The sequence below is a fragment of the Photinus pyralis genome, unplaced genomic scaffold (genome assembly GCF_008802855.1).
Source record: "Photinus pyralis isolate 1611_PpyrPB1 unplaced genomic scaffold, Ppyr1.3 Ppyr1.4_LG10, whole genome shotgun sequence".
In the NCBI taxonomy this organism is placed as follows: Eukaryota; Metazoa; Arthropoda; class Insecta; order Coleoptera; family Lampyridae; genus Photinus; species Photinus pyralis.
In genome coordinates, this window is record NW_022170250.1 from 11,285,939 (window position 1) to 11,305,821 (window position 19,883).

The 19,883-nt window shown below is 36.5% G+C and overlaps 2 protein-coding genes across 2 annotated transcripts in view; one reads left to right on the forward strand and one right to left on the reverse strand.

Annotated features, from left to right (window-relative positions):
* LOC116162349 overlaps nt 1-13,930 on the forward strand; it is a 36,939-nt gene extending 23,009 nt beyond the window's left edge. Inside the window, exon 4 of the mRNA XM_031475965.1 lies at nt 13,619-13,930. Coding sequence (XP_031331825.1) covers nt 13,619-13,930 — 312 coding nt within the window. The remainder of the gene's footprint in view (nt 1-13,618) is intronic.
* A 91-nt stretch (nt 13,931-14,021) lies between these two features.
* On the reverse strand, nt 14,022-15,837 carry LOC116162350 (homeobox protein Nkx-2.8-like). The gene is made up of 2 exons (XM_031475966.1): nt 15,709-15,837; nt 14,022-14,873 (listed from the first exon to the last, which is right to left on the reverse strand). Exons 1-2 carry the CDS (start codon nt 15,835-15,837, stop codon nt 14,616-14,618), a joined length of 387 nt encoding a protein of 128 aa, XP_031331826.1. The 3' UTR covers nt 14,022-14,615.
* Nucleotides 15,838-19,883: the final 4,046 nt, after the last annotated feature.

The following is a 19,883-nucleotide window of genomic DNA, read 5'->3' on the forward strand; positions in this document are numbered from 1 at the left end:
CAAAAATCGACTGCACCAAAATTTCTCGGGAAAACACTTTTTCTTATTAATTTTGGTGCGTAGAATCCAAAACAATTCGTACTTTTTCGATTAGACTTCTCAATCAAAAGTTATGGACTAGAAACCAATTTCGAAAAAAAATTCAAAGGGCTGTAACTTTTGAACTAGTAGCCCAATCTCGGAACTGTTTGAAATTATGGATTCCACAGGCCACATTCTATAAGAAAAATTTTTTTTAGGGTCGATCTGAGACAATTTTTTTTTCGGGGCTCCAAAAAAAGGCAGTGTATAACCTTTCTTTTTTACCAAAATCGACTGCACAAAAATTTCTCGGGAAAACACTTTTTCTTATTAATTTGGGTGCGTAGAATCCAAATCAATTCGTACTTTTTCGATCAGACTTCTCAATCAAAAGTTATAGACTAGAAACCAATTTCGAAAAAAATTCAAAGGGCTGTAACTTTTGAACTAGTAGCCCAATCTTGGAACTGTTTGAAATTATGGATTCTACAGGCCACATTCTATAAGAAAAAATTTTTTCCGGGCCGATCTGAGACAATTTTTTTTCGGGNCTCCCTACGGTCGTGCTGCAAACAAAGTGCTCATGCGGGAAAATTAACTTACCGAACTTGTTAGGTAAATAACTATTGTAATTGTGGTGCAGTAAAAGATGCGCTGTATACCTACGGAAAATAAATCTAGAATTTCTACCGATCTGTTCGTAAATTTACGAATAAAGTGAATTATTCGTTCTAATAAAAATGGCAGGAGCCGTTGTGAAGTCCCCAATTTTGACATTTTCAGGTTATCCAATTTAAATTTGAAAATTCTGAAAGCTTTAAAACGCTCTGAAACACCGCTTAAACTTTTCGAAGCTTTAAGGCCCTGAACGTTTCGGCAACCCTTAACACTTCGAAAAACTCTCCGAAATTCTTTGATCTTTATGAAACCGCCTGAAATTTCTTCAAGATCTCTGTGTAACTAACCTAAACCTTCTGATCTTTTCCAAAACTATACGCCTGAGAACTTTTTGAAATCCTGTCAAGCTCACTAAATCCCATCTCTGAAACTGTCTGAAATGCTTTGAAACTCTCTGAAACATTAATTCTCACCAACTTTTCGAAATTGCGCTGAAGCTCTCTAAAATTGTTTATAACCCGATGAAATCTCCAAGTGCCGGAAAAAACATTGTCGAAGAATAGAAACAATTAGTGAATTCGAATCTTCTTGGAATTAAAATTGTTTTTCGTCGTATGGTTTTCGTATGAACGAGGGCTTTGGTTCAATTTTCTATGTGTTTAATTAGCAATTATACTGAATGCTTTATTAAAACGGGTGTACTAATTGTACATGAGATAACTAGTGTTTCAATATACGACCTGGTTGGTTGTTGTTTCTATGTAATCCCTAAATGAGCGTTTATCGGTAATTTTATCACTCTTTGCTAAATTAGTATTAATAAACACCCCAAATACAACTGCCTCGGCTTACTTTTGGTAAAAATCTCTAGTAAAGCCAAGGGTGAACAATCTGCTCTTGGGGTGGAACGTTTGAATTCATACCAATGTATGTATCTACGTCTAGCGGACAGTACACGTAATTTCCACAGGATCTCTTCCAGTTAAGGGTATACGTTTACGACAGATGGCGCGCTAAGCTTTTTTAAAGCTTTATAATCAAATCAATATTTACTAGTGATTTACTCCATTATCGACACGGTGCCCCACGGATTAAAGTGAACTGTCACAGTATCGGGACAAAATCAAGGAAAAAGCATAATCTAGTTGTACAGTTATTTGACTGCATTCTTAAAATCTTGTCATCAGGGCGAAAGGAATTAATCTCACGTTGAACGGGTTTACTGTACCGATATATAAATCAAAAGCTGCAATTACTCGATCATGTTTTCTTTAAAATAACATTCCTTTCAAACTAATTACATAAATAGGGCAATTACAAACCTACCTATTGCAATCCTGCTAATTACAGCTAACTCGTTTACTCTAAATATCTCATTTATGTTAATAATCAATATAAAAAAAAACTCCTACCGTCTGACTACTATAGTCGGAACGTGCACTTCATAAATTAACCTTTTTTTTTCGATTCGAGCAATCAAAAAGTTACACCTGTCGGCAGATGCTGGGTCTGCTGATTTCTATATTTGCATTAGAAGTGGATCCGATGAACTTCTAATAACGTTTTCATTTACAAGAATTCCAAAGACCGTTTTCATTTGAAGCTTTTTATTTATTCGTTCGTTGCTCGAGGGGCTCCAACTGCGGAAAGTAGGGGCGAGCGGTTTTTTAATTCCACATTTCGTGAAAATTACGTCAGGACGAATTGTAATTGTGAAGAAATCCATCCCACACGCTTTAGTAGTGTGGGTTTCGCGAGATAAACTAATCAATACCTTAGCTTTGATCAGAGTTGTAGGATTTGACCAATTTTAAAAGACCTACTTACGTTAAAATTTGCATATAGATCTACGGAATGAGCGAAATTCTTATATACCTACCATTTCAGTCTAGAAATTACATTTTTTGCGAGGCCCCATAAGTCCACATTGCATTAGTTTTTATTCGTTTACGCTTTTCATTTTACCAGATTTGTCACTTCTTCTTTCAAAATGGTAGTTCCGCAGTTGTGGTGCAGTTGGTGCTAAAGGAAATTGTCTATTTCGCATCCTCGTGGAATAAATTAGGAAGGGTTTTAAGATTATAGCATTCCATATTCATATATTAGACAGGCCACTTTTTTTCTGCCTTTAGATTAGGCCTCTTAGTCTGCAATTTTCTCACTTTTTTCTGTATAATAGTACACCTAGTAAAGATTCACAAACGCCTTTATTTTTTGTAGCATTCTGTCTGCTTGTCGGCTCCTTTTGTTTTTTTTCAACTTTAGACTCTAAACTTTTGGTTTTGTGAAATAAAGTAATCCTTGTCCTGCAGTCGTACTAAAATCAGTTCTATTGAGGAAATATATGATACTCGTAGTAGAGTGTATTGAGTACTGAGTGTACCGTTTCGTTTTTAAAACCTTCACTGAAAATACCAATTCACTCCTCGAAAACCAATCGCTCCTAAATTTGGAAACAGATTCTTTGTAAATCAAGAGATAATGCGATTTCAATTCTTCGGATTGTAGGTACATTGCATTCTTCTAATTATTTGGTTTCTTTAGTTTATTTTTAAAATTTTCACTTTTTTTGGATTTCTGGGACACCTTGATCATTGTAAATGCTCATATTACCTATTTAAATTTTCATGTTCTTCGAGTCCGTTCGGATTTTTCAATTCTTTTTGATAGGTCCAAAATTCTATCGTTCACCAATCTCCAAAATCTTTCACGATAATTACTAACCTAAATGTAATGCTATTTGATATGGTTGGAAAGCATTTTTTCAGAGCTTTTCAACGACGTATCACACATGGGCGGTCACTATTTAAGATTGAAAAGTTTGGGTGGGTGGGGGGCAGGGGGTTGTAGGAGGTGCGTCGCCAACTATGTCATTGTGATTCCCCCTCTGAATTACCGAAACGGATTTTGATTTCTTTAAATATCTCGTTTATTTACTAAGACATGGGGGGTGGTAAGTTTTCAAATTGTCACCCTGTATAATCGATTTTCAGCTAAGCTTTTGATGCAGTTTTACAGGGTATAACTAATACCTTCACTCCACATTTTAAATTTTGACACTAAAAGGTACATTTTTTTAAATGGAACACCGTATATTTGAATGCATTTTTTAATTCTACGTGTAATTGTACTACTTTTTATTATACTTATGGCTAATATACGAAGAACTTAGTTTTAAAAATAATTGGATTTATAAGAAAAATTTGGCATTTGCAAGCGTCATTTTATTGTCAAAGTTAGTACTTAAATTGTGATCCCAAGCTGGGTGCCCATGATCTCGGTAAATATTGATTGTATACAAAATTTTTCTATACAGGGTGGCCCACTGAAAACAGTCAATGCCAATTTTGTCCACTTAACGACAGTTTTGCGAGAAACGCTTGAACACGTCAATTTTAGTTTTGAAGGGGATATCTAAATTAAGTAATACTACTTACATAACTTTAACCCTGAGAAGGGGGTGAATTGCAACCCCAAAAATTTTAAATGGGAAGGGGGTAATAAGTGTTCGATAGATCAAAAGGAATGTTCATTATGTTTTCAGAACTGTTTCTATTTTTCAAATCCGATCAGTAGTTCCAGAGAAAACTCGATTTAAATGGATTTGCAGAGCCGTTTTAAATGTTTATTAAGTAGGCGTTGAAGTTGAAATAATTGAGAGCTTGTGTCAGAAAAGAACATCTGACATAAGTGCAATAAGTGCACAAGCAAGGAAGCGAATTTTTGAAGGCAGAATCGCCATTTAAAAAAAATCGAAACAATTTCCGCTTTTGCGATATAGTGTAAACCGTCATTGTTTTTGAATTTACCACAACATTAAACAAGTTAATTTAACACACTCACAAATTCGCTTCATTGCTTGTGCACTCATTGCACTTATGTCAGATGTTCTTTTCTGACACAAGCTCTCAATTATTTCAACTTCAACGCCGACTTAATCAACATTTAAAACGGCGCTGCAACTCCATTAAATCGCGTTTTCTCTGGAACTACTTATCGGATTTGAAAAATAAAAACAGTTCTGAAAACATAATGAACATTCCTTTCGACCTATCTAACATTTACTACCCCTTCCCATTTAATAATAGTTAAAAAAATCATTTAACATTTTTGGGGTGCAATTCACTCCCTTCTCAGGGTTAAAGTTATGTAAGTAGTATTACTTAATTTAGGTGTCCCCCTCAAAACTAAAATTGACGTGTTCAAGCGTTTCTGGCAAAACTGTCGTTAAGTATGGGTAAAATTTGCATTGACTGTTTTCAGTGGACCACCCTGTATATCTAAGAGATTCAGTACGATATATTTCTTAATTTCTTGGTATCGTGATCGTTCACGTTATCGGTCACGTCACGGTCAATTATTGTACCGTGTATTCCTTATGAACATGTTCTGACCGTAACCTGACCGGACTGTGATCTGACCGTGACGTAACCGATAGTGTGAATCGGGCTTTACTGTATAGAGCTTGGAGTTTCGCTACAAATAGGGTTAAGGAAAGCATGAGAAATCTAGTACGGATGGAAATGAGGGGTTTATTCGATGAATGGAAGGAAGGGGTAATCGTGCCGATCTTCCAACTAGGGAACAAAGATTGTGTAGGAAATTATAGGGGAATTACTATAATGACTACGGGTAGTATAGAATCTATGCAGTAATACTGAACCAAAGACTAGAAAGACCAATGGAAGAGAAGAATATGTTGGGTGAAACACAAATGGGCTTTAAAAAAGGGAGGGAAATGATCGACTGCATACGTATATGTATCACACAGATTGGTAGAAAAAGAATTAGAGAAAAAGGGCGTGTATTTCAAGAACTGAAAGACAGCATTTGACAGAGTGGGACGGGAAACAGTACGGACATGGGAAAATTGATGCAATGTTAAAGGAAAGAAGTTAACGGAGAGCTACGATTGAGGGTAAGAATAGAAGGGAAGGAGTCTGAAATGATTTGGACATGTAAAGGGCTAAGACAGGAATGCCCACTTAGCCCAACCTATTTAATCTCTACTTAAGAGACATGCAAAAAGTGTTAATACAGGGCAAATGTGGAGGGATAGTCATCGGAAGAAGAAAGATTCTGGCGGAGGACGCAGAGATCATGGCAATAGAAGGATGAAGGAAATGACGAGAAGAATGGAAAGGTATTGGGATAGGAAAGAAATGGAGCTAAATGTAGAAAAGTTGAAGTTTATGATATTTAGGAAGGGCGGTGGAAGGAAAAGGGAGATATAATGGTAATGGAGGGAAGACAGAATACCAGAGGCAAAAGAAATGAAATATTTAGGGTACCAAATGCAAAGAATCAAGGGGCAAATGCGCAGATAATAGAATTAATGAAAAATGGGGCGGTGGCGAATGGGGAGGAACGAATGGAAGGGACTGGAAGAAGTACAAAAAAGATGTTATAAATGGGTATTAGGGTTAAACGAAGGACACCAAATTGTATAGGTGAGGAAGAAACTAAAAAGGAATAGATAAGGATGATGTCGGAGCGCAGGGCGGTCAGATTCGAGGAAAGTGGCGATAGAGTAAGCAAACTGGTGAAAGAATGCTTGTCAATGTGGATAAACGCAAAAGGAATGTGGAAAGAACTAAAGCAGAAAATTTTACGAAAGAAATGGATACGGACGGGTTGAGGTCGAAAAGAGAAAAGGAGTAGGAGAAAAAAAGCAAAATGAGCTCGCAAAAAGGGATCTGGAGAGATCAGGATTCAGATGCGTAAATGAAGAGAGAGGGAAAGAGAAAAGGAAACAAGAAGAAGAAATAAAATGTAGAATATGCGGAGAGAAAGAAGAGTAGGTATATAAAACATGCTATGGAACTGTACAGAGGTGGAAATCATAGAGAGGAGTAGGAGTGAGGCACTGGTTGAGGGGGAGAGGAGGTGAGAAGTGGATAGCGTAGATTTCAAAGAAAAGAGGGGGGTTAGTTTAGTTTTATTTGGTTATAAATTTGTAGATTTGTAAAAGTTTTACGATGCTAGCGTCTAATAAAGATTGATTGATTGAGTGAAGTGGAATAAATTCGAATCGACTGACATTTTTAGTTATGTATCTTTTCAATAAAAACTTTATACATATAGGGTGTGGCATGTAACAGTGGCCAATACCAACTTTCTTATTTTAGGTACACCCTGTATATTACTCAATCTTTCGATTAATCAAAATATTGTAGACATATTTTATGTAGACTGTCTTACATCTATTGTAGAATTGTCTTTTATGCGCTTCTCTGTTGAGTAATTTTACTTGTACGAAATTATAGGTAATTGTCAACCACTTTCGCATGAAAGTCGTTTTTATAATATTAATTTTTCAAAAACATTTGAAAACCATATTTGCGAAATAGTTGTATTTAAAATAGGAATAAAGTTGGTATTGATCACTACTACATAACACCATGCATGAAAAAATGAAGTTGAAAAAATGCGCAACTAAACATATTGTAACGTGATTTATAAATTCGGGTTCGATTTATATCAATATTTATTAAACAAAACTAAAACACTATAAAAACCGTACAATTTATATCGATTATTTATATCACACACACTTCGCAATTTATATTTCCGCGCTCGATCTCGTTCGGTAGTAAAAACTGCCGCGATGTTCGGTCCGCAACCATTTATACACGCAAGCAATGTAAGTCCAGAACATTCGCGCAATTACCAGACACGCTGCAAACATCCCCACCATCGCGCGTCTAGAAAATTCCAGAGCGCCAAAGGCGACGTCATGTCTGGAGCGTTTCCGTTACAATATTTTTAGCGCATTTAAAATTACTCGTGAGATCGATAATTTTAAACTTCGCTAATAAAATACTGACCTGTATTACCAAAAATGCGCTTTGCTCATGCATAGGTATGCTGATTTACAACTTGTTTTATTTTTTGTTGAATTTATTCCATTTGTCTAATGCACACTGTGTATTTTAGAATCGATTTAAAAGATAACGGATTGGCCGATTATGATGAAATTTTGCAGGTGGCTTTTTTCATCAAATTTGTAGATCGGAATTCGTGAATTGGCAATGTAGGCTAAAAAATAAAGTACGCCCTTTTGAAATTTCCGTTAGGAACCCACTTGCATGAAATTCAAACTGGACATAGCTTCAGCGATATAATACGAATTGAAACTGCCAAAAGTTGAGCCTAATCTATTCAACATTTACAGTGCTTTTTTGCCATCTCGGCCATTTATAAAGAACTGAATTGCATACAATTCAAACTGGACATAGCCAGTACCATACTGTCACCTCTTGGGCACTTTTGAATATATATCGTCAGGGTGTAACTCGCGCATGTTCTCCCGCCTATCTACTCTAACAACTCGACGCTAATCAAGATGCCGCTGAACCTAATGTGATCTTCGGTTCTCAAGATGTCTGCAATAAAAGAGGTCTGTAAATGAGACAAGTCGGCTTCCAGACTTTTGAATTTGCAGCTTATTATTGCATTTGAAAATTTCTATTTTTAAACACAATGTGTGTTTTGGGCCAATTTTTTTAGACATTTCTGAACAGTTGTCCTTGTCTTAGGACCTACATTTCGATTTATCGAAAAACACCTCTGTGGCTACGAATATAACACTCCGTTAACGCAACATTTTCGGACTAAATGCCCAAAACACCATATAGGTACCATTCACGATACAAAGTTGAATTTGAAGCGTAGGCTTCCAGATTAAATGCTGTATCTATATCTCCGTTGCGCGGGTAAATTATGGAACGTTATAATAATTCAGCACAAAATAAGCACATACTCTTCGGTTCTGGGAGGAACAATTCCATACGCGTGGTTGTAGTATCGTGAAGTATGGAATTATATTTTATGCACCATTTTATCTACTGTAATTAGTATGCAAAGCGATACCTTCTTCAAACACAAGAGTGGAAAAGTAGTCTTACGTTATTACGTATCGTATTACTTGATTGGAAATATCATGAGTTGAAGTCTACTCCTGAATCCTGATAACGGTCCTCTATTGCTCGCTCAATAACTGAAGGGAAACGAAGTATCTATACAGTTGAAATGGCATTAGAGAATAAATTCAAATTAAGAAAAAAAACTGAAAGTTGCTAATTTTGAATTCATGTTTTAAACATTTCGTAATAGCTATTACACCCATTAGCACGAACCCAATATAATCCGCGCGTTAAGTGCTAGATAATAGAAAAAGGTATTCACTTCGCGTTCGTGCTGCAATGAAAAAAAATTACCAACTCACGCCTTAATTATGAAAATAAAGAGAAGAATGGCACGGCCCGAACGACAATTACAAAATTCCTTAATACCAACAACTAATTATGCCACCAGCTATTTAAATCAGAAGACTTAATTCATAACTCTGATCAATACCACCCAGTGTTAACATGCAACAATAACCACCCACATTGGAGGATGACTTGTAAAATAGTTGGAGGTGCGTCGAAATTGTCCATCGTGTTCAATCACGTTTCTCTTATAAGAACTAAGTCAACAGAGCGATTCATATTGATGCTGGCCGATTGTGTTTACGGGAGATGTTTAACAATAGATGTCAACGGCGATGACAGGTCTTAAGCGTGTGTTTACACGACCCTGGACTATCGTACTGGACTTTAAACGTTCTATTGTTGGAGGTGTCAGCTGGAATTAGAGAATTAATTGCTGGAGCCTGAATTTCTGTACTAAGTTTTGACAGCTTGTAGGTTATGACCATCAACGAGCACGTACTTAGATTGCTGCTTGATATTTCAGCAAATTATTCTACTTTAGCTTTCAGATTTTTCGAGGTTCCGTTCAATTTCATATTGCTCGACGGACGGGGTATCACTAGCACCCCCGTATTCAACTTCAGATGATAGCGTTCTGTTGCGCGTACCTATACCTACTTACCTCTACGTAGGCACAACTCGAATGATAAATTCTTTTGTAACAGCACAATGCTTATGAATCTAATGATTTACTTCAAACCTCTTGGCATGCGCTAGGGGTTAATTAAATAGAAGAGCGACTACTGTCAATTCAATGAATTATTGTGATATGATAGAGTGACCACTTTTCCAGAAGATTTAGAGCATTGTAGGACACATGAAAGAATACAACCTCACTTTGCAACTCGGTGTAGCTCTGGAGCTAGTTGTATACAATTCCATCTTGTCTTGCTCATTTTTGTTCATTTTTGTGTTGTCAAAGAAGGTGATTACTGTCTAGAATTTTTTTAGTTGTTGGTAGTTTGCCTAGGTAAACTAACGCCCAAAGAATGTACAAAAAACCCCTAAAGCGGATCTAAAAAAACGACAGAGAACCTCGGTTTGACCCTACTACGGGGTCATTGGATTTGACCCATTTTCAATAGGCTTGTTACATGTGGTACAGTTGACCTATATGATATAGGTCAACTGTGCAAAGTTTGAACCAAATCGGTCTAAGCGTTTGGCAGTTATCGTGTTCACGGACGGACAGACGAACACCATTGACTCCTCTATGAAGGTTACCTCGCTTTGCTCTGGCGCTTAATAATATCGAAAATGTCATATGCGTTTTTTGGGAACGTGTTTTAGACATTTTTAGCGATTCGCCCTCATTAATCACACTGCAAATTAATGAAAAAAAAGTATCACTTTCAAAACTAGTACAAATAGTACAAATAACTATTACAGCATAATTAGGAACGCGGTTTTTTCCAAACGTATTCGAAAAACAATAGGTTTTAAGTTTAGGAAGATATTTGAAATATCGTTTCAGAACTTGTAACGAGTTTAATTTTATAGTACGATAAAAAAGATCAATTAAAATCTTTCTGTATCTTAAAATTAATAACCAATGTGCTTCAGAGATCTCCAGTGCATTTAATCTGCTCATTATTTAATGACTTATCCGCGCCAGTAGACGTTTTTCATGAAGGTTTGGGTCGGTTGTTGCAATCATTAGAGTTATAATTTATTTTCTTTATTAATATCTTGAAGTGTTTTTTTTAAATTAATTACCAAACTACTGGCATGTACTTTTGATTTTGCAATTTTTTGGAATATTGTCCTGTTATTGAGTATATATTTACTTGTTTGGATAATAAATATTATTATTATTATTATTAATATAAAATAATAAAAAGATATTATCGACCTATATAAATAAACTCGAAAACTTTTACAAATTTTGAAACGCGTTTCAAATATCTACCTAAACCTATTATTTTTGAATACGCTTGAAAATAACCACGTGCCCAATTACGGTGTAAAAGTAATCCATTCTATTTTTCGTTAGTTTTCAATTTTCTCCACATGATTTAACATTAGCGTATTGCCAGTTTTATTAATTTTTCATCATTTCTTAAAAGTTCATAATTTATCATTTTTAGCGCATTTTTGCAAAAAATTTTTTTGTAAAAAGTAGCTTTTAATCTCACTTTGGCTGGCTGGCTGGCTGGCTGGCTGGCAGTAAATGCGCGCCCGTAGAAAAACGCTTGTAAAAAGACAAGGAGTGTACATGTAACTATCGGGGCCGTGTAATTAAGAACGTTAGGGATGGGGCTACAAGATTTGGAGTCGACGACATCTGGACGCCATCCCCGAGCGTATTATACTAACCTGGAGATTTTTCAGTTTTTATCTATCTTCTTCTACAGTTTTTCTCCGATTGTTTTCAAATTGGTGTCGTCGGGAAGATCTTGTCAACGCGCACAACTCCTGCGTGGCGGAATTTTGTTTTTTTTCCTAGGGGCGAAATAAACCACCTTTTGCGCGGCGCGCTTCGAGGGGTAGTCGACTTTGGGCGCCCAAAAGTTTCTTACAGCGCGAATCGCGGTCTCTCTTTCTCGTGTCACTAATAGAAGGTCGAGCTATGTGAAGTACCCAAAAGTTGAATACGATTTTATGCCGGGATTTTAGCGAAATCTACCAAAATGTGAATTACGAATGAACGGGACGCGGAACTGTGTATCGACAAAGGGAATGTGGTAACCCCCGACGAGATCTTACTGATGGTGCAGTCGAAACTTCAAATCCGAATTGTTGCGGGTGATCAGAAGTGGGTGTCGACAAAGGGAATATGGTAACCCCCGACGAGATCTTACTGATGGTGGAGTCAAAACTTCAAACGCGAATTGCGAGTGCACGGTAAGTGAGAAAATGGTACCGACAAAGTGAACGTGGTAGCTTTCGGCAAGATCTTATTGATGGTGAAGTCAATATTGGCTAATAAAACACTGATCTGCCACACAAAAATGCGCTGAAGTCCCTTCGATCTCACACGAGGACTTTGATCATTTTTTAAAAGTAGCGTTACCCTTTTGGCATTCCTGAAGTATTCATCAGATATTGGTAAAAATTAAGATATGGTGAATTGGAATTAAGCTAAATAAGATTACGAAGAAAAAGTGACCTTTTGATATCTTCACCAAGGTCACGCCTTAGTTACGGCACTGGGAACTTCCAGGCTATGATATTACACCTTAAATTAAGGTCACGGCGTAGTTACGGTACCTAGACCACCACCATGGTCCATTGCCAAGGTCACTCTTTAGTTACGCAATCGGAAAATCCCCTTCACCATAAAACAAGGTCAATTATTATTCGACGAGGTCTCTGGTGATTTCTACTGTCGTTTCAAAAAATTAGCGTTGAGACTTTTAATTCAGAGGTAACTCGGGGAATATGTGTATACAATATTAAGTTTATCTGGTGAAAACTCGATTGTAGTAACTCTGTGAGAGTTCAACAAAGTTTGCTCCCAAGTTTGTGGGCCATGCTAATTCTACCACACACACTTTTCTATGCTAATGACATTCGGTTTTTACCACTGTTTCTCTAAAATTTGCTGTATCGTGGAAAACTAAAAAAAACGTAACGTGCACCACGGCACCGAATTACATAAGAATGATAGATTTTGGTTGGTTGAAACGCGTTTCGGTTTTTAAACCGGACAGTATAGAAAAGAGAAATGTTAAGGGGGCGCGAAGTTAGTGTAAAAGTGTGGAGAGACGCGGAACGATCGCTTTAAGAGTACACGTCTTTCGCTAAAATTATAATTGCGGAAGAAACGAAGTTATTTGCTACATACTAATTAATCCATTGTCAACAAAGACAAACCATGACCTAAGGAAAGCTGAAGCAGAATAAAGCCAGTAAGGGAATGTTTTCAATCTGGCCGGACCGTAAGAAAAATTTATCTACATACTTCTATTCATTTCGTGTAAACTTCATATACCACGAATATGAACCTGGACCTAGGGGAATCCCCAATCAAGCTGATTTCTATGGAGATGGATGCTACCTCAGCACAAGACACGGCATAAGTTACTGTAATAGTTACTTACATAGAAGTCAGGAAAATGACACATTACTGACGAGTAAATATTGAAGTACGAGGCGCCTTTGAGGCCGAGTGGCGAGTGCTTTAGTTTCTGAGTCAAATAATTCAATTTTTATATTGAACTTTTGATTAATGTCAATCTGTCAGTGATAACAGGAGTCATTTAGACATTTATCAATGTCGTAGGGACAGCCGGTAAACTAACGGTACGGCCGGGTTAATTTTGAATTAGTTGGATTGTTCATCATATTAGAGTTTAGTTTAAGAACCTCTTCCCAATTAATTGCACCAATTTATTAAGCGTCGTAAAATAAGATTATTAGGATTTCGCTATGTTTATCTTTCTTAAGCAACCGAGTCCATAGAGTTTTTGCATTTATTTGAATATTACATGATCCCAAATTATGAAAAGGGGTATAGTATCTTGATGTGTGGAGGAATATAAATAACTCATAATTACGGATGCAATGTAGTCTATTTTTTTATATCAGTAAAAGTAACAAGGGGTACCATATTTCGATAAATTTAACGGTAATCAGTCAAATTTGGCAACTAACCGTTACATCCGCTAGTGCGGTTTAATTCACATTTTATCAATTTGTTAGAATTGGGTGATACAAAATATAGCTCATTATAGGGCAGATTTGTTCACAATTTAGTCGCGACTTAAGACGAAATTAACTAGAATTACGTGGCTATCCTGCTGAGCCAGGTTCGCCAGGTGTCAGGGTGTTGCGAAGACGTGGGAGACTACGCGTTGGACCGTGAGAGCATCGCGTTGCGCGTTCTGAAAAGAAGTGCAAAAAAGGAAGATTCCATGGCCTTACTCAAAAACTGCCAGGAGAGTGTTGAGGGATGTAAAGATTTTGGTAGAGAAAGTTGCACCGGGGATCCACGGAGGGAAGGAGGCAATAGTATAAACAATAAACACACAAAATGCTTTCGTGTCGTCAATTTCAGTCATTCCCAACACCGGTATGATAACAATTATGACTAACAAACAGCTGATACGCCAACCAATGGAAACAAAACTTTTTGAGTTTTTCATTCCAGTGGTATCAACTGAACCTGTAATAAAACAAAACGTATTTATCAGATAAATTCTTAATATTTTATTGAGTAGATAATTTTAGAAACACAGTTTTACATGACACCTGGGTGCATAGGTAATCGCTATCGTAATTACAAGGACTACTGTACAGTTATGAAAATCTTTAAATATAATACTAATTTACAACTACTGCTAATATTTACACTGGGGGAGGGGGGGGGGGGGATCTACCATCTGCATTCAGGTTGACTTATCTACACAAGTAGTACGCGTACATAATAAAAGCATCAGCGGCAGAGAGCAATTATTGGGTGGGGAATTTTGAAAAATATTTCATAAGGAGACAAATAAAATTTTACAATGAAAATTTTAGGTAACACTTTCTAGATCGACTCTTTTTCCGTTTCCTCTTGCACTTTTGCATTATTCACTTTAACAATAAGAAAATCAACATTAATCTTAAGAACCATTGCCTAATTTGTTATAAATTCGGTCGAAATTTGCTCTTTTCGAATTGCACGAACTTCTCTCTCAACGATTGCGTTTTGTGCCCTTTGATTTAATCACAAATGTTTATAGAAATTTAAATATAAAAATTTTCTAGAAAATCGTCCAAATTATCACTATCTCACTACCATGCCCTCGCTTGTAGAGGTAAGTAAGTCCCGCACTGTTGCTGGTAATTTCCTTGCTGTCGATAAGCCATTGCTAAGCCTCCATTTGCCATACACTGCGACTGCTGTTGGGGCGGACAGGTTGCGGGGGATTGTTGGGCGCGACTAGCATCTGAGGACGTTGCGGTTGATGTTTGATTTCCGGAACCACCCGCACATGGCTTACCATCTTTCACTAGGACCGGAACTGCTACCCTTCTCGGCGAACTTGAGGACTGTAACAAATGCAAACATTTAATGTCACGTTGAATTTCGATTCTTTAATGTGATGGCTTTATCTTATTCAAGTAGTAATTAAATAAGGGTTGAGTCAATTCAACCTAACCCACACTTACAAAACTAACATAACTAATTAAGCTTTGTTCGCTGTCTAAAATGTATACTTGTACAACAATTTTTAAATACTCGAAATGAATAATTTCCGAAAGTATTTCAATACCCCAAGCAGACTGTCAGCAAAATTTCATATAGACACAGAACTGGAAAAATTTGTCGATTTATCATTTTAATGTTAGTGTCTTATTGTAAATTTGGTGTGGAATTCATTTTATTCTACTTGTTGTATTTAGTTTGTATGATAAATTTAAAACGGGTAACTTAGGGAACATTTAATCGAAATTGTTACGCGAGTTTAAAGTTTTATCTGGTCAGATGTTGATAAAAAGTTGTTATCGGAGAAGAATTAATTAGTTTTTCGACAAACAAGGTCACGTACGAGATAATCGATGCAGGTGTTTTGACAGTCATGGTCACGTAGAGGAATTTCAAGTGTCGTAGGGTTTGTTAGAGACAGTGGTTTTTGCTTAAATAGGAAGAATGAAGAGTAAATTAGGCTGCCTGGGGCATTTTGAAAGAGAGCGAAAATGTCTGTGACGCTAATTTTGTACCGGCAGTCCAACCGGATCTGCAATTTTAAAAATAAAGAAACGGAATCGTCCTCGGAGATAGGTCTATTTATTTATTTATTGTCCCTCTTGTTCTGGGCCCTCAGCTAGCCTTTCGCTCAATTACAGAGAGGCTCGCATAATGATTTTTAGAGGTGCAAATTACGTGCAAATTATAAAATTGTTTTATCAAAATGGACGCTCTTTTCCGGCAACCCTTCGCGCGCTTCACTTCGCCCATTGTACGGTCTCCATAATCGTCTTTCCGCAGTGTGGCCGATAAATTTGAATCCATCGGTTCAGTAAATCAACTGATACCGGTACGTCTCGATGAAACGCAAAATCTGCCGAAAACATCGCCGCTGTCCGTCAGAGTGTGCCGGAAAATCCGAGGTAGTCGATTTCGCTTTGCTCGCAAGAACTCGTCCTCTCGCAAATTTTTTGTCGTGGTTTGGCCCTGCACCCGTACAAATTTCATCTGATCCATAGACAACGAATGGGTTCGCTGAATGGGCTCTGGGGCAGTTGGGAACAGACACTAATTTTCATAGAAATCATCTTCAACGACGATGACCATCTCTCTACCAACAAATAAAAGTGGCTCATATTTCTTTGAGAACGATATTGTCCAGGCCATCACCGTCAACGCTATAGGTCGATGATTACCACCTGCTTTTGGCCTGAATTAGATGAAATGGCCACCAAGGACATGTTACAGCAGGACGACGCTACGTGTCGAAGGACAATCTCACGTTGGGGTAATGGGAACTGACCACGAAGATCGTGCGATCTGATTCAGGTAGACTTTTGCTTGTGGGGTTTTGTTAAGTCGTACGTTTATGCGAATAAGCATAGGAGGCGTTTAAAGAAAGACCCTTGCACGAGTGGTCATTTGTGAGGCACCAAGCACGAATGACCGATTACGTTTCTTCTAAGAGGTTTCTTATTTGTTAAGATATTTCAAATAAATGTTAACTGTAGCGATACAATGAAGAAAAATAATATTACTATTATTTAATTAAAAGGTTGGTAGCTACTTAGTAAGAAGTCAATGAAACTCGGTGAGTAAAGACGAGCAATATTGTTTGACATTGTTAAGGAAGTTCGAATCTCACAGTACTGCAGTAATTTCTTACATACATAATAATTTGCGCGTAGCCTTTATGAAACTTGCGTGTGGTCTGATTGCCTCGAAATAAATGCATTCATGCAGGTATTGGGGGCATAATTTAGGGACTTGATTTAATTAAAGTTGAGGTTGACGCAATTATGCGATTTATTATTCTTAATTAAAATTTGTACTTTGCGAAATTATGCGTCCAGTTAACGTCAATTAATTGCTGAGATTAAGGTACGATTAACATATGCTTTGTAGCTCATTTGAAGACGCCTTATGTATAGAGGTTTTTTTCCGAATTTCATTTTGTTTCAGAATACACAGGGCAGGAATGCTTTATAAGTTAGCATGAAGTTCCATATAGCAATACTGTAACCTATGTCTACGCTCTATTTAATTTTATCTGATAATTTGAAAACCAGATTAATTAAAACTGTCAAAGCTTGGTCCGGCTGAGTTATAAAAAAGATTTCTACCGAAATCGTGTGAAGCCAACGCGCTAACGGTTAAAAATGTAGGTATTAAAAATATGCTACTTCTGGGCTGGAGCTTACATCAGTAGTGGAAGAATTTGTTGCTACTTAACTTGATGTTTTATAGACAATAACATACAATAGAGTGGAACAGGAAAGAGGATGTGCAACATTTAACTGTAAAGAACACGATCAACGACTTCTTGTGTAGTATTTTGAGAGTTGCGCTTATTGCTAAAAGTTAATTAATATTGTAAACAGATATTGTCGCAGGTGCGCATCTAGATAAGAGAATTTTGTTTATTTTACCTAAAGATTAAGGAAATGAAAACGAAATTAGAACAAGAGAGGGAAATGTTTTAAATAGAAGAGGAGTACCGTCTGCCCTTTTGCCGTTCGCTTTTGGCCATTTCGCCGCGGTCCCTTGGCCGTTTGGTAGAATCGGGCCCTTTTTTTGAACCGTGCTCCTCTTGGTTTTCGGTTGTACCAAAGACTTTCATTCTTTGTGATTATTATTATTTAAAATAATTTACAAATTGTTACAACTTCAGATGGTAGATAGTATACAAAAACTTTTAGGCAATCCTAAGGACAGCGTAGGTGTGAAGGATAAATCGAGAATATACAAAATAAGTGGTAAAGATTGTATCAAGTATATATTGATTGGGCAAACAGAAAGATCCTTAAAAATGGCTCATTTAAAAAAAAAATCGTTGGGATAAATCTAGCGCTTCCGCTCATATGCTTGAAAATAGTCATATAGTTGACGATGTTTGTCAAGCAGGTAAATAGTAAAAATGAATTAGATTGTTATGAAAGTTTAGAGATTCGTAATAATAATAATATAATAATAATGTATTAATTTATCTAACAGAAAAAAAAATCCAATAATAGGACAAAGAAAGATCATGTTCATCGTGCTCACAAAAAACCTAAATAAATGTTCTATAGAAAGCTAGTTTAAAAGATAATTATAAATATTGAATAATATAGACACATTGTTGCAAAGAAAGTGAATGTTTAAATTGTAAATAAAATGATAACGTTAGTGTAGGTAGTGTAACAATAAGGTTAATGTTGCTGATTAGAAAGTTTTGAAATAAACGATAAAGGACCATGAAAGATGTCGCATCTGTGTGAAATAGAATTGTAGTTTCGGCAAATGGTATGTATTGGGTGATTATTCTAGGTGTTGGATACGTAAAAGTTAAAAGATTTCGTGATGAATAACTCGGAATGTTGAAATATAGTTGTGATAGAAGGGTTCGGACAGTCTATGTGATGATGAAGAATCTTGAACAGAAAGACGAGGCTGATTGTACTCGTAAATCTCCTTTCTTCTAAGGACTGGAAGCCAAACTCCGTTAACAAACTTTCTTGGGAAATTCTTCTTTGCGGATAAACACCAGTGTCTTTAAATTTTAATAATTTCAATTTTTCTTTATTTTTGCGTAGTGGGGGTACCAAATTAGTGAGTAGTATTTCAGTTTAGTGCGTATCATACACATGTATAACTTGTATAATGCACGTGTATTCACAAAAGATCTACACAGTTACGCCATATAAATCCCAGTTTTTTGAGTTTGATGACAGAATAATATTTGTGTTGTAGTTTCCTGAACGTATACTGTGGTTTTCAATATATTTTGAACCATATGAGGCAGAATAGGAACATTATGCATGTGCTGGTATAACTGTACAAGCAACAGAGTAAACTTTACATGCATATTTATTTACTTACTAGTTACTTATAAGTATTTAATTTCAATTTTTCCTCAATCAGGTATCAAAATCGGGGATTTTTATATGCTCGTAGGAGTAAAACTAGAAATGATAAACTTTCGCTTTATACAAGCTCGTCGAATAGAATACACGATTTGGAAATATTTACGCGGTAAATCGGCCGCTCATTTTGGTCACTAAATAAACTTTACTAACGAAGTCGCTCATAAATATTGAATTGGAAAAGTAGTGTTTGATTTCGCCTACGCATATTTGAATACTTCGTCTTCTAAAGATATTAAACAACCGTGGAATGTAGTGCGGACGGTAGCCGAGAGCAGTTATCAGGTAAGTGCTGGCGGACAGGTGCGTTGGATCAATATTGATGCAGCAGCCATTTTATCTCCGATTAGGTCACATCGAGAACGGTGTGCACGTCTTACTCTGTGTATTTATTTATTCTAGAAAAAAATTACTTGCGGGTCTACTCTATTTACATACCTATACGATTTTTGTTTAAATCTAAGTTTCTCTAAGTTTTTTTTCTCAATGTGGGTAAGTTAAGTAGGCTATTAGCCTGGGTGTCGAAACGTGCCGGATATCTTGCAAACAGCCTTATTTATCGTAGGTCTACAAAATAACTGTTTGTCCGATTCTTATACTTGTCAATTTTTAAATTCCAGTGGCCAGTTGGACCAATATATCAAACTTCTTAAATATAACTAGGTATGGTATTTTTTTCTCACGCACATGTTCCATATAGGTATAGGTATTTGGAAGAGTCGTATGCCACATAAACTTCTTAATTATAAATTTTAATATCAAACTTTCTTTTTCTCTAATCGATGCAATTTTGGGACCACTACTGTAGCCACGAACTTATAAATTAAGTATAAGTTCGGGACTGTAGGCAACAAATTACTGGTCAGGGAGACATTTCTGAAAAAGGCTCTCTAAATCATGTCTAACGGCGTTTTGTGCTTTACAAACAGGCAACAGGGGGGGGGGGGGTCTAGATTAATTCGACCC

Excerpts from the sequence above, each read along its gene's own strand:
- LOC116162350 (XM_031475966.1), bottom strand. The coding sequence starts at position 15,837 with ATGGATTCAAATTTATCGGCCACACTGCGGAAAGACGATTATGGAGAC. Across the intron at positions 14,874-15,708 it reads AACAATTTTATAATTTGCAC|TCCTCAAGTTCGCCGAGAAG; the intron begins GTAATTTGCACC and ends CATTTGTTACAG.